Source organism: Syngnathoides biaculeatus, chromosome 23 (assembly GCF_019802595.1).
Source record: "Syngnathoides biaculeatus isolate LvHL_M chromosome 23, ASM1980259v1, whole genome shotgun sequence".
Taxonomy (NCBI): Eukaryota; Metazoa; Chordata; class Actinopteri; order Syngnathiformes; family Syngnathidae; genus Syngnathoides; species Syngnathoides biaculeatus.
The window spans coordinates 16,361,633-16,374,764 of record NC_084662.1 but is presented as its reverse complement, the minus strand read 5'-3'; the positions used below and the strand labels follow the sequence as shown (position 1 = coordinate 16,374,764).

General features: G+C 43.7%; 1 protein-coding gene across 2 annotated transcripts in view; it reads left to right on the top strand.

Annotated features, from left to right (window-relative positions):
* The window catches only part of hivep2a (HIVEP zinc finger 2a), a 69,153-nt gene extending 56,561 nt beyond the window's left edge, over positions 1 to 12,592 (top strand). For both annotated transcript variants that reach the window (XM_061812106.1, XM_061812107.1), the window contains 8 exons: positions 45 to 1,677; positions 1,746 to 1,903; positions 5,029 to 5,204; positions 5,404 to 5,505; positions 5,834 to 6,536; positions 7,818 to 7,929; positions 8,078 to 8,191; positions 9,134 to 12,592. In XM_061812106.1, the coding sequence (XP_061668090.1) occupies positions 45 to 1,677; positions 1,746 to 1,903; positions 5,029 to 5,204; positions 5,404 to 5,505; positions 5,834 to 6,536; positions 7,818 to 7,929; positions 8,078 to 8,191; positions 9,134 to 9,628 (3,493 nt within the window). In that variant the 3' untranslated portion in view covers positions 9,629 to 12,592. The remainder of the gene's footprint in view (positions 1 to 44; positions 1,678 to 1,745; positions 1,904 to 5,028; positions 5,205 to 5,403; positions 5,506 to 5,833; positions 6,537 to 7,817; positions 7,930 to 8,077; positions 8,192 to 9,133) is intronic.
* Positions 12,593 to 13,132: the final 540 nt, after the last annotated feature.

The window sequence follows — 13,132 nt, the reverse complement described above, 5'->3', positions numbered from 1 at the left end:
AAAGCTACAACTCTTGTTGAGCAAAGATATTGTATTTGTAACAGGTCTCTCCAGCATCGCCTCCAGACCCAGGGCTCATCATCTGAGGGTGAACACCCAGGCCACGAGGTCCTAAACAGAGAAGTTGTCCAACAGCATCCGATTGTCCCTCCATTCCTCTCTTACCAGCAGTCTGCTCTGTTTTGGAGTCAGGAGGTCAGTCAGGCTTCTAGACAACGACTGACCCTCCAGGCCCAGCAGCAACTCCAGAAGCTTCATATCCGATCTCCAAATAGTTTGTCTGGACACACGGGACGTCAAAAACAGATAATCCAAGATCACCCATCACGTAATGGAAAATCAGATACTTCAAGTACTCTGATGAACCCCACTGTATTCCAAGATCAAAATCTCCCCTCTCTCTCATATAAACCGACATCCAGCATCACCGCTGTGCAGTTGCAGCAGATCCAACCTATCTTTGCTACCCAGAACCTGGCCCCCCACACCTCCCTCCCCATGGTGGTTCCTGTACGTATTCAAACCCACGTGCCATCATACAGTAGTGTGATGTATACCAGCGTTAGCCAGTTGGTAGCGCACAGTCCGAGAAGAGGCTTAGTCGGACAAAGCAGAGCCAACATCAATGATGTGTCCTCACTCGATGGCACTGTGAGTGGAAGAAGTCCAAGTGGATCAGGATTCAACCTATCGCACTTCCTGGGACAGACAGCTGGAACGCTGTTGCGATCGCCACACTGGAAGACTTCAGCTTCCAGCCCCAACACAGGAATTCCTCTGTCACTCACGTCCAGTACCATATCCACCACCGATGCCTCAGGGTCTGCCATTGGAGGCAGCAAGAGGATGCTTTCCCCCACCAGTTCCGTGGAGTTTTTCATTGAGACTAAGCAGCAGAAGAGGGTAAAAGAAGAGAGGATGTTTGGGCAGATGGTGAAGGAAATGAGCGCCGTGGAGCTGAGTGGAACTGACGGCAGCATCAAGCTTGAAGACGGACACTGTTCAGACAATTGCAAGAGGATGTCTTCTTCTCCTCCCCTGGGAGATTTCGCTGCTCCCAATAAGAGTGTGATTCCAGTCCGTTCTTCTGCTCACCACTGGCCCGATGTCCCCCAGCTGGAGAGCTTCACCCCACCTCTCCAGATCGTTACTGAATCTTCACCTCTGTCGTGTGGCCAAGATTCACCTGAGGATCTTGATTTGGACGAGTCCCACTCCAGCCCCCAGTCCATGATCTCCTCCAATAATGCCGAAGATGTCACCAAGCATCGCATGGCCAGTCAAGTCCCAGAGAATGTGCTGGTTCGGTTACCCACGGACCAAGGTCCAGGACTTTCTAGAGCACTGGGACAGACTATGTTACTCACCGACGTGTCCGATGCCCAAAACCTTTTCCAGTTCCCGAGCCTGCGCACCAACAGCAGGGTCAGTTGGTGTTTCCTTAACTACACCAAACCCAACAGCACTCAGGCTGACCCACGGAGCTCCATCTACAGTTCCTGGTGCATCAGTTCATACAATCCCAACCCTCTGAACCTTAGCACCAAGGCTGCGCTAGCCTTGCTAAGTTCCAAACAGCGGAAAAACACGGATCTCCTGTATGCCACGGCTGCCATCGCACCCCCCAGCTCGGGTAAACTGGTGTCCTCCGTCACCTGGAAGCTCAGGTTTGAACAGGTATGCTTCACATGCAGAGCCAACAATCAAGTGAGACAAATTGAGAACAAAAATCCCTCCTTCTGCAGCTGAAACCAGAATTAATGCCGGTTGACATCAGCCATTTTGGAAGGAAGGTGAAAGATGTGGCCTTGTGGGAGCGTCCAAAGGAGGAGCATGTGGAGAAAGACGTTTCAATTAAACCGACCTCCACCGAGCCAACTCGCATCAAGATCTTCGAAGGCGGGTATGTCCAACACGTCCACCTCAAGCTCACCAGTCATGATGACAAGCATTATAGAAAAGAGATGGAGGGATGTATGGATATTAAAATGTAATTGAAGAACAGGAAGTAATTTAACCCAAAATCAAAAAGCAACACCGCTGACTCACAAGTGAACTTAAAAGACATCTGTTAAAAACGAGATGTCCCATTTCCAGATAGACGTGAGATTTTACAGCTTGTTCTTGCGTGTGAGAGTAAGCTAGAAGTCTGTTAAATATATCACAAGCACAAAAAAAAACCATCGACAGCTGGCTCGCTATTGTTCTTTAACTCACGAGGTTTTTCTCACGAGTGTTCTTGCATTCAGTTAAGGGGTCCACAGTTTACAACAAAGATCCATTACCACGACACCGACACGACCCCAATTTACACACACAGGTCAAAAACGGCGCGTGATTTCTTATACCGTGTGCCCACGGATTCTTACACCACTCAGCAAACTGGTTCACTATGCTCTGTTCATTACCTCGGAATCTCTGGGTTTCTCTGGGGGCCGTTGTAAACCAAGGATTACCTGTATTCGTTTTTAAGTTTTAGTTTTTAAAAAAATGGTATGCGCGGTTACCAGTTTCAGTCCAAGTCAACTCCAGCAGACTGAAGATTGAAAAGAAACAGATTTCAGCTAACCGTCTCGCAAGCGAACGTTACGAGCCAAAGCAGGGCTAGCATGGAGTTCCTAGCCACCCCATTAGCACTTTGTCTAAAAAGAAATGAGTTTGAGGAACTGGATGTTGTTTTTGGGGAGTTGTAGTCACCATAACCGAAGTCTGCGACTCTCCATGACACCTTTTAATTCAACCAATGATTCTCAACTGGTGGATGGGGACCCAAAAGTGGATTGTGGAGCCATTATGGTGCAGGCGGGTAATAAAAATATGATGGTGGGTTTGTCAATTTTAAATGATACTGGCATACATAAGTTATCACAGCTACAAACAATGTGCAATGAACTAGTTTGCTTGTGGTGTTAAGTCTGCATGGTCACATGACATGATAAGGGATGCTCAGTTAAAACGATATTTAATCTTTTTCATGCAATCATTTTGTATTTCACATTTTCATGCAAGAACTTCTTGTAATTATGACTTTACTACTGGTAGCTTAAGTTACTGAGAAGCCTCCAAATCTAAGTTACACTAAAATCAAGATCCCTGGGCAGGATATATTTAATGTGTATCCCAGGTCTGATTTTTATTTCTAATTTCTTTGTTGCTCTTCTATAAAAATGTGCCACGACTTAGCAGCAATAGGAAAATGCAAGTCTCGGTGACAACAGTTGTGAACCCTAACCCTAAGTAACAGAGAAATGTTTTTCCATGCATATTAAACAGATTCCTATAAAATGGATGTTAAATATGAGACATTTTACAAGCCTAGAGATGAGCACATGTTTTAGTGTCCTGAAAGGATGCCTGCGGATAATTAATAGACACAAAGTTTGTGAAACAAGGAAAGTGGGTCAAGCGTTTCGGATTTAAAAAACGGACACTGGAGATTCATCCCGTCACTCGGTCAAACTGGGGTGTCTTCCTTTAGTCCCAAAGTGGACGCAGCTGTGCAAACATCTCGTTTTTCCAAAGGCAGCCAGGTCTTGACATTCCGCATTACCTGCCGGATGGGATGTCTGTCCATGAGTCAGACACCGGTGGAACGTTCTCCAGTGTTCCACATTTACCTACAGCGGATGGAACTTTCCCCACCGCGACACCCGTCCTGCTGCCTGGGATCTTTCAATACGTTTTGCGTCTGAAGATAAATGACAAGTTTACAGTGAACCCCCGTTTAGCGCAAGGGACACACTTGACTCACGTCTACAGTGGTTGAAAATTTACAATAAAACGCCACAGCTTAACAGTTCTCCTAAACAGAGGCAAAGAATGCTTGCTTCAAGCTGTTCATTTGTCACTCTCAATTGAATTTTACTGTGAAAATGAGACCTAAAGGGAAAGAGAGTGACATTGGCCACTGTATTTAAATTCCAAAAACTGTTCACCCAAACCATATCCTTTCATGTAAGGAAAGCTACTACCTTGATACTAATATATACGGTGAAATGCCATAGACGGGCTAGTGAAAAATAGCATCGATGTTACAGTAATAAACATCCAACAACTGCAACTTTCAACAGAGTGCAGCAACACATACAAACACAACAAGCACATAAAATCCATATATTTGTTTTTAATATCCTTCCCATGTATTGACATATTTGTAAGCAAATCAAGTGCACCTTTGCTAGAAACTGCAAAGCATGTGTCCAAGTCTACCTCACTGAAAAGGTGTCCTCCATTTACTCACCCAGTTGTCCGGGAAAGATTTTAAGATTCGTTTGTATTTTGGGGAGACATTACACTGTACCTGGGGGCACGGTGAGTCAGCTGGTAAAGCGTTGGCCTCACAGTTCTGAAGACCCCGGTTCGATCCTGGCCCCACCTGTGTGGAGATTGCATGTTCTCCCCGTGCCTAGCTGCGTGGGTTTTCTCCGGGCACTCCGGTTTCCTCCCACATCCCAAAAACATGCAACATTGATTGGTCGCTCTAAATCGCCCCTAGGTGTGATCGTGAGTATGGCTGTTTGTCTCCATGTGCCCTGCGATTGGCTGGCAACCACTTCAGGGTGTGCCCCGCCTCCTGCCCGTTGACAGCTGGGATAGGGTCCAGCACTAGGTATTCCCCGTGACCCTTGCGAGGATAAGCGGCAAAGAAAATGGATGGATGGATTACACTGTACCTAGTTTGTGGCCTTACAGCAGTATTTTGTGAGCATCTTATACAGTAGTGCCATGAGATAAATTCTTCTATGGATTTATTGCCAGTTGGCAAATCATCTTAATGATGCATTAGCGCCACCAACTGATATTCTTCTTCTACTGCAAGGACTCTAAGGTTTATCGATGATGGCTGGATGTTCTCAAGGTTGGCGCTACCATCTGGTGGTGGGAACCTGAGGTGCACTCATCTCAATCTCAATTTCACATATATGTATATTTGTATAATAATCCTGTAATAATGTACTTATAGGAGAGAAAAGAACCAACGTGTTGAATTCTGAATGTGACTAAGTCCCTCTATTACTGCCTGGCCAGGTACAAGTCCAACGAAGACTACGTGTATGTGCGTGGGCGCGGTCGGGGGAAGTACATCTGCGAGGAGTGTGGCATCCGCTGCAAGAAGCCCAGCATGCTGAAGAAACACATACGCACCCACACGGATGTGCGGCCGTACGTCTGCAAGTTCTGCAACTTCGCCTTCAAGACCAAAGGTCAGGAGTACCCAAATTCAGTTAATTTTCCTTGTATAAGTAAAACCTTCCTGTTCTCTCGGGAGAGTTTGCATAAATTCAGTAACACAGTCCTCATTACTTCTTTTCTGGTTTTATAAGCCAAGTCGTTACAGTTCATCCGTTTGACCGATGGTTGTCGTTTTGGTGTGGTCGGGTGTGTGTGTGCGCGCACATGCAGGGAATCTGACGAAGCACATGAAGTCTAAAGCTCACCTGAAGAAGTGTCTGGAGTTGGGCGTGTCCACATCTTCGGTAGAAGACGGCGAGGCAGATGACGCAGGTAAGCACGCATTCGGTTCTACCTTCATGTCTTGTACTGTAAAGCATTACTCAATTTTCTCATATATTAAATCAATGTTTTACATTGGAATGAGTTAGAATGCAATTGCCTGGCAACCAGTTCAGGGTGTACTCTGCCTCCTGCCCATTGACAACTGGGATTGGCTCCAGCACTCCCCGCGACCCTTGTAAGGATAAGCGGTTAAGAAAATGGATGGATGGATTACACTGTACCTAGTACTCTATTTGTAGTAGGGCTCAGTCTCTGTTCCCTCCAAAAAATGGTGGACTACAGTTTTGATCCTAATCAAAACATTCAACTTTTCCAGATTTTGGGGAGGAAGGCGGTGCACGGTGTAAGGCCCTGGCTGATCATCAGTTCTCCGACGCCGATGACTCGGAGGAAGATGGCGACGAGGTGGACGAGGAAGACGACGAGGACGAGGATTACGACGGCGACTCCACCCCTAGGACCTCGTCCCGCTCGGCCAGCCCGTGCGGCGTACCCATCGCGGCGGCTGCCTCGTACCCCTCGCCTCCGCTCTTCAGCTACTTCACCACCGTGCCCAGCATCCGCATCACGGCACAGGCCACACCCGGCGAGAGGGCCCCGCTCGAGCCGGGGCGCCTTCCGGCTTTACCATCCATGGACGATGACTTTCCCCGAGATTTCCCGTTGCCGTCGTCCCGCCTCTCCTCTCCTGGACTGGACTACTCTGGCTGCCCATCGCCCGTCTCGCCTTCTTCGTCCCCGTCGGCCTGTCATTACCTCTCGCCCCATCGCGACCACTCGCCCCGCGGCCCGTCGCCACGGCGGGACGCGTCTCCTCTGCGCCACCTTTCGCCCAAGCGGGAAATGGGGGGACGTAGACGTGAGCTGTCCCCAAGGAGGGGGCACCTGTCACTCCTCTCCCCCTTGCCACGCCCCACCTCTCCCGGAAAGCGAGATCTGTCGCCACGAGGACGCCACAAGGCCATGATACGCCCTAACTCTCCGCGACGTGGACTCCACCAGCACCTCCTCCTGCAGAGGTGAGTCAGCTGGGTTCTCGCACTGTTTTGGTCAAGGGACCCCTTGCGGTACATGGGGCAAATTGTTCCCTCATAATCTAATATTAATATTTAAAGGCCATGCCTATAAACATTCTAAAATAGATATTGTAATAGACTTCAATGTCTATACGAAAAAATAAATATGAGCGAAGAGCGCGTCATCCATGCAAAGTTGCGGAAGTCTCATTCAACATCCAAGTGGGAGTCATATTGCCTGCAACGTCATCAGCAGATGTTACACCGGGACATTCACCATTGAGAGAAAAAAAAAAAAAAAAGCTGTGCCATCTGCTATGGGACACGGAAGCTCTTTTCAAAGAAGAGAACATCTCACAATCGAGTGAAGCGACTGGGGCAATATTACCCCATCGTTTCGAGCCATATTTAGATCATATGTGGATCACTTCTAACTAACAGCAGACTCCCAGACAGTATGTATGAGCCAACGCGACCAAAGGCCCCGGAGAAGCCGTTTGTGGCGCTGACGGGTACATTGACACATTTAGCACCCCTGACGTGTGTACGCAGATCTTTTGTTATGTTCTGAGATGATTACGTCACCCTCAACTATTGTTTTTTTTTTTTTTTTTTTTGTAGCTGTATACACACCTACCTGCCATTTGGAACCCACAAAGCTCTCGTCCTTTGCACCCGTGCAATCCATTTGTCACAACGAACCGGGTCTTTTTGAAAAGTATGAAGAGTAAATCAATCCTCCCGAGTGTTCGAACAATATCAGGCAATACAATGAGCTGGCATTTTGGCTAACACGAAGGAACAACGAGCTACCTTCCCGGAGGTAAAACTAATAGAAACAATTAAGTCCACTTTAGGGCGGTCCTGCCATGTACGTCATTTCTTGCTTCTTTTCGAAAACAAATATCTTGAGAGGATTTTCATGGCGGATGTTACAAAAAGCCATATACGTCAAAGTCATATTTTGTGGTGGAAAAAACTGATGGGTCCATACCGAATCCCGTTTTTTTATTAATAACATACTAAAAATCATCCATTTCATGACACTTGACCTTTAAACATACATAAGTAGGATAAAGATAAGGACTAAGGACAACTGTACTGTATTTTGAAATGCAATATGAATTTGGCTATTTTCAAGACAAAAAAAATCAGGAGATCTGAGCAAAGTTATAAATGAAGTCATTGATTAATCGATTTTGACTCCACTGTGACCACCAAAATGTCAACTACACATAAAAAATTGTAACCATTACCGTGCTTATTGACTGTGTTGTCTTGCAGTCAGCAGGGCGGCTCGCGAGGCCTGAGGTCGGCGCACCTCGCCGGGCTGCTGAGTCAGGCGGAATTCGGCCCTCGAGGACGTCGCAGGACCGCCGGCTCAGAAATGGACACGGTAATTCAAAGGATGCGTCATATACTGTATTTTGCACTCCTTCGTGGAAACAGAAGTGCACTGTGGCGCCCTCGTCTGTCCAACGTTAACTCAATTGGAGTCATCTTATTTGAAGCTTTTAAACCATTTTTTTTTTTTTTTGTGCCAGGAATGTGTACCAAATTCCCCAGGAGGGCGAGAGCAGAGTGGTGACCATGGTAACCACTCCGGTCCACCCCATCAGGTCTTATTCAGTCACCTCCCTCTTCATTCACAACTGCAGGTACGTCATACATGTTATGTAATACTACTTTAAAGAGTACATGATGTTCTCCCGTGTACTCATTTTCATCAGGTGGGGCGGGACCCAAATTACGAAAGTAAATTATAATATTTTATGTGTCTTAAATCGTTTTTTTTTTTTTTTTTTAAAGTGAAGACTAACTTGTAGCCGTACAGTATTCATCTAATAGAATGTTATTTAATTTTACTTTATTTTAGTTTTCGGATTCTTTGTGTCCTATGGTGAGACATGTTGAGTGTAGTGCAAACTATTTTAATTATCATATTTTATTTGATCATTATTTTTACTTCACCAGATTTCCTTTTTTCTCACGTCAGTGTTTTATGACATAAAATATATTTAATTTAATATGAATATATTTCAATTGTATATATTAATATCATATTCATGTAACTTATGTCAGACATCATTCCACATTTAATTTGATTTTGTCTTAATCATATTTTACTCCATTTTATATTTTATGATACATAATATTTTATTTTACTTGGTTTCGTTCAATTTTTATATCATTAATTTAACTGTATTATATTTGATTTCATAATGATACATACATGAAACATTAATTTTATTTTACTAAATATTTGCTCATGCAACAGTATATTTGTTTTTATTTTATTTCTTTTAAGATGCACGCAGGGTCACAGAATGAAATAAACATCCACAAAGCCAACCTGCATTTAATTTTAATGCACTATTTTTATTTAAATATATTTAGATGGATTATGTTTGGTTTGATTTGATTTTATCATGTTATTTATTTTACAAAAAATATTTGATGATAATTGTTTCTTTTTTTTTTCTTTTTTACATATTTGCATATTACCATAGTTAATTTTTTATATCTATCGGATTTTAATGACCACATTTTGCGTGGTTTTTTTTTAAATTTTATTTTATTTTATTTATTTTTTGCATCAGGTGCGTTCTCCGTTCCCAATGATTCCCATCGGAGGGATCCAAATGGTCCACGCGGTGCCCACGTCGCTCAGCACTCCTCTCGCCCAGCAGGGGGCGGAGCAGGCCCCGCCCCGCCTCCCGCTGGAGGAAGCTCCAACAGAGGACCGCGAGGCCTCTTCGCCTTTCGGGGGAGGACAAGGCGGTCGGACGCCACTGGGGTCAGAGGTCGTCGGCGTACGGGAACAGGAGGAGAACATCCAAACGTGCACCAAAGCCATCGCCTCGCTGCGCATCGACCCCGAGGAAGACGCCGCGAGGAGGCGAGGGGGGCTGGACGGCGAGGGAGCCCCTCACTCCGAAGGACAACGTCGGCGCTCGCCGCCCTCGCCCGCGCCGCCTGGGCCTCAGCACTTTAGCGCCCCCCCGCATAGCCCCTCTCCCGCATCCTCGCCGACGTCCCGGTCGACCCCCGCGGACGCCTCGCAAAGCACAAAGACGAGCAAAGACGTGTCATAGACGTGCAACTACACGACTTTTTGCACAATGTACTTTTTCTCTTTCATTCTGGAATTATGGACACACACACACGCATGTACTGTATACACACACAATTCATGTTGGGAGACATTCTTATTTAAAGACATTTGAGAGAAAGAGAGAGTGTGTGTCTGGGCGTGTGTGCGAGTGGGGGCAGTTTCAAGGCAGTCAAATGGTACTTTAATAATTACAACAATAATAATACTGAAAATAAAAGAATAGTAATGGGATACGTGTGCCTTTGCTGGGTGCTTCTGTTCTTTTCAGCAGTCACCTGATCAACTTCAAGCCCCGCCCCCCACTTTTTCTGGGGGGATTGACACCTTACTGTCTGGAAAAGCGATGTGAAGTGATGAATTATGATGATTATGATTTACAGTTGCACTAAAACATATTTTTATAGCAGTGAAAAAGTTTTTTTGTGTACAGCAGCAGCAGTTGAATAATACTATTTATTATGATGATGATGAATATTGTTACCATGTTTGATAAATTGTGCATTTTTTTTTTATTTCTTATTTCTGTCGTGGACAAATTTTTTCTATGTCAGCATGGTTTTATTACTTACATCAGCTATACATAATATTCATGACATAAGGATGTGTCAATATTTTGCCTGCATATTGATTAATACTGTATATAATCTCAACATTACCATATGTTTGAATTGTCCTTTTGAGTCCTTAGCTTCTACACTTTCTCACTGCTCTTCTTTGTGTGATATTTTCCCCAAATTTTCCTTGTAGTGTTTTAACATTAACTAAATTGAGCACCCCCCACCCCATCTATGTCCTATAAGTGACTACTAAATATTAAACATCTTTCTACTTATCCTTAAACACTCCCATATACCTATAATCCATAAAATGAAAAGAAATATATCTTGTAAATTAGGCTGCGACAACGAGGCGCTTGAAAGTGGACAATTCACCCCGAAACCGCGACAATGAGGCGCTCGAAAGTGGACAATTCAGCACAAAGCCCCTGTTCACATACTGGCTGTGAAGTCAGACCTAGGGGGGCGGGGAGGATACACTCTCTCTTCTATCTTTTCTCCGTGACATGCATACACTCATGTCGAACAATGAGGCACTCTAAAGCGGCTCCACCGGTGGACTATCTGAGTGGAAATATGCATTTTCAGGGTGTTAGGCATACTTACAGCAGATAACTAGCTAACTAAAACGACACCGTTGGGCTGGACAACCACTTATCTGGACAAAAGTACTCAGATATTATATAGTAGAGGAGAGGATGCCACACCCCAAAATGTGTCACCTGTTGCCATTTTACCTACACACCCCCTAAAAATCAGTAAAACTGAAATGGTGAAAAACAATTAAACACTACACCTCCAGAATTGAGTACAGTACTGCATTAGTCGGTTTTGTTTGACATTTCCAGCAATTATCTTCACACTCGTATAATGGATCTAGAAAAAAATATTAAATTCCCTTTACAGGGTCTTACATTTTCACCACTAAAACCTTAAAGCCTAGATACACTCCAAAAAACCTCCCTACTCATTAAGACCCCCTTCCCCAACTACATCCCATAAATCCCCCTTCTTCATGCATCCGAACCTCCTCTATGACAACAATGATGTGAGCTACAATTGACCAGACTTAGCAATTTTTCAAGATACAAGCCACTGTTTGTTTGTTGTTTTTTTTTTTTTCACTTTGACGTTAGCAAAATGTGAGATACAAGCGCTACATGGTGACAGGGAACTCAACTCACTTCTCAACAGGCAGAATTTTGGCAGGTAGTGAACAATTCTTCATAAAACAATCTTCAGTCTATTCAATGTTACTCCCAGTTGTCGGACTAAACAAAGAGCAAAGCCAAGTTACAATTCTTGTTTTTAAAACAACCACGTAGCTTTACATCTGTTAGCTGGTTGCTAACACAAAGTGGAAAACACCGTAGACAACCACACGATCTACGTGGCAGTGTTAACACTTTAAGTAACGAATATTTGAACACAAATGGTACAAAAATCCATAGACAGACGATAAAACAATACTAACAGGCAAATATTCTTTAGCCTCTGTGAAGAACGACTAATATAACAGCCGCTAACTGAGTCACAGTATTTGTGAAACTCTTCCCCGTTTCTGTCTGGATGACTGTATTATGCTACCACCTAGTGGCCAATTTGCACACAACAGAAGGAGCTGTGATGAATTAATCGTGATGCACAAACAATTGAATTCTTTACATTCTATTTCATTATGTTTTTAGAGTACAATATGGTAGGTAATAGTAGTTAAGTATAAAATTGTAAGTACAATATCATGGAGTGCTGTTTACCTTGTTAAGGAGACATATCAAAATTTGTATTGTTTTTTTTTAGCAAGTTGGAACAGATTAATGGCCTTTGAATGATTTTCAATGGGGGAAGATTATTTGAGATACAAGTGCTTTGACTTATCACCGTGGACATGGAACAAATGTAGCTCGTATCCCAAGGGCACAACTGTAAACATCAAACGTTACCCTCCTCCCGTCCGCCACCAGGTCGCCATTCTCACAACATTCCAAGCCATGCCATCGTCCGACTATGCCCTGCAGCGGCGGGCGCATCATGGCATCAATGCACTCTTGTCGCCATGGCAACACAGCCATCCAGCCTCCTGCTTTTGACTCTTTTCTATCTCCATTTAAAAACAATAACATAAAAAAACTTGTCAGTCTATTTTCTATACCGCTTATCCCCACTAGGGTCACTTTGGGCGAGAGGTGAGGTACATCCTCAACTGCATTCAACAAAATGTGTAAAATAAAATAAAAACGATTGGCCTTGAAAAGAAAATCATTTGTAACTCGAATCTGCAAAAATAAGTGTATAAATGTACATATAAAGTACAGTATACATATGCTTATTACATATATATACATGTAGTGTACATGAGGGTGTGTGTGTGTGTGTGTGTGTGTGTGTGTGTGGTGTGTGTGTGTGTGTTGTGTGTGTGTGTGAGCCTAGTTTGTTTTTTTTTTGTATAAAAAAAAGATTTTTTATTATTTATTATACAACAGTTGTCATTGAAATTCGCTGAATGACAACAATATTGGGTTATGAGTGTGTGTGTGTTTTCTTATCTCTTTCCGTCACTCCGTCATTCCCAGATGACGGTTTGGACATGGCGCGCATATTTAAAAAAAAAAAAAGAAAAAAAAAAAAGGCTCAATGTTGTATTGGTGTCATAGAAGTCCAAATAATCTCACAAACGTGTGTGCGTGTAAAATGACATGCAAACAAGCAAATGTGGATTGTTGTTTTGAAATAAATGGAAATGGAGCAAGTTGTGTGTGTCTGCTCACTACACTGAGAAAAGGAAACTAAACATATGCCAAAGTTAATATTTTAGATTTAATGAAATGAAAAACGATTTTTTTAGTTGTATCCTGAAAACATAACCGGAAAGTTTTTATTTCACATAAACCATTTGAATGTTGGAACAAACATTATAAGTGTTAGCT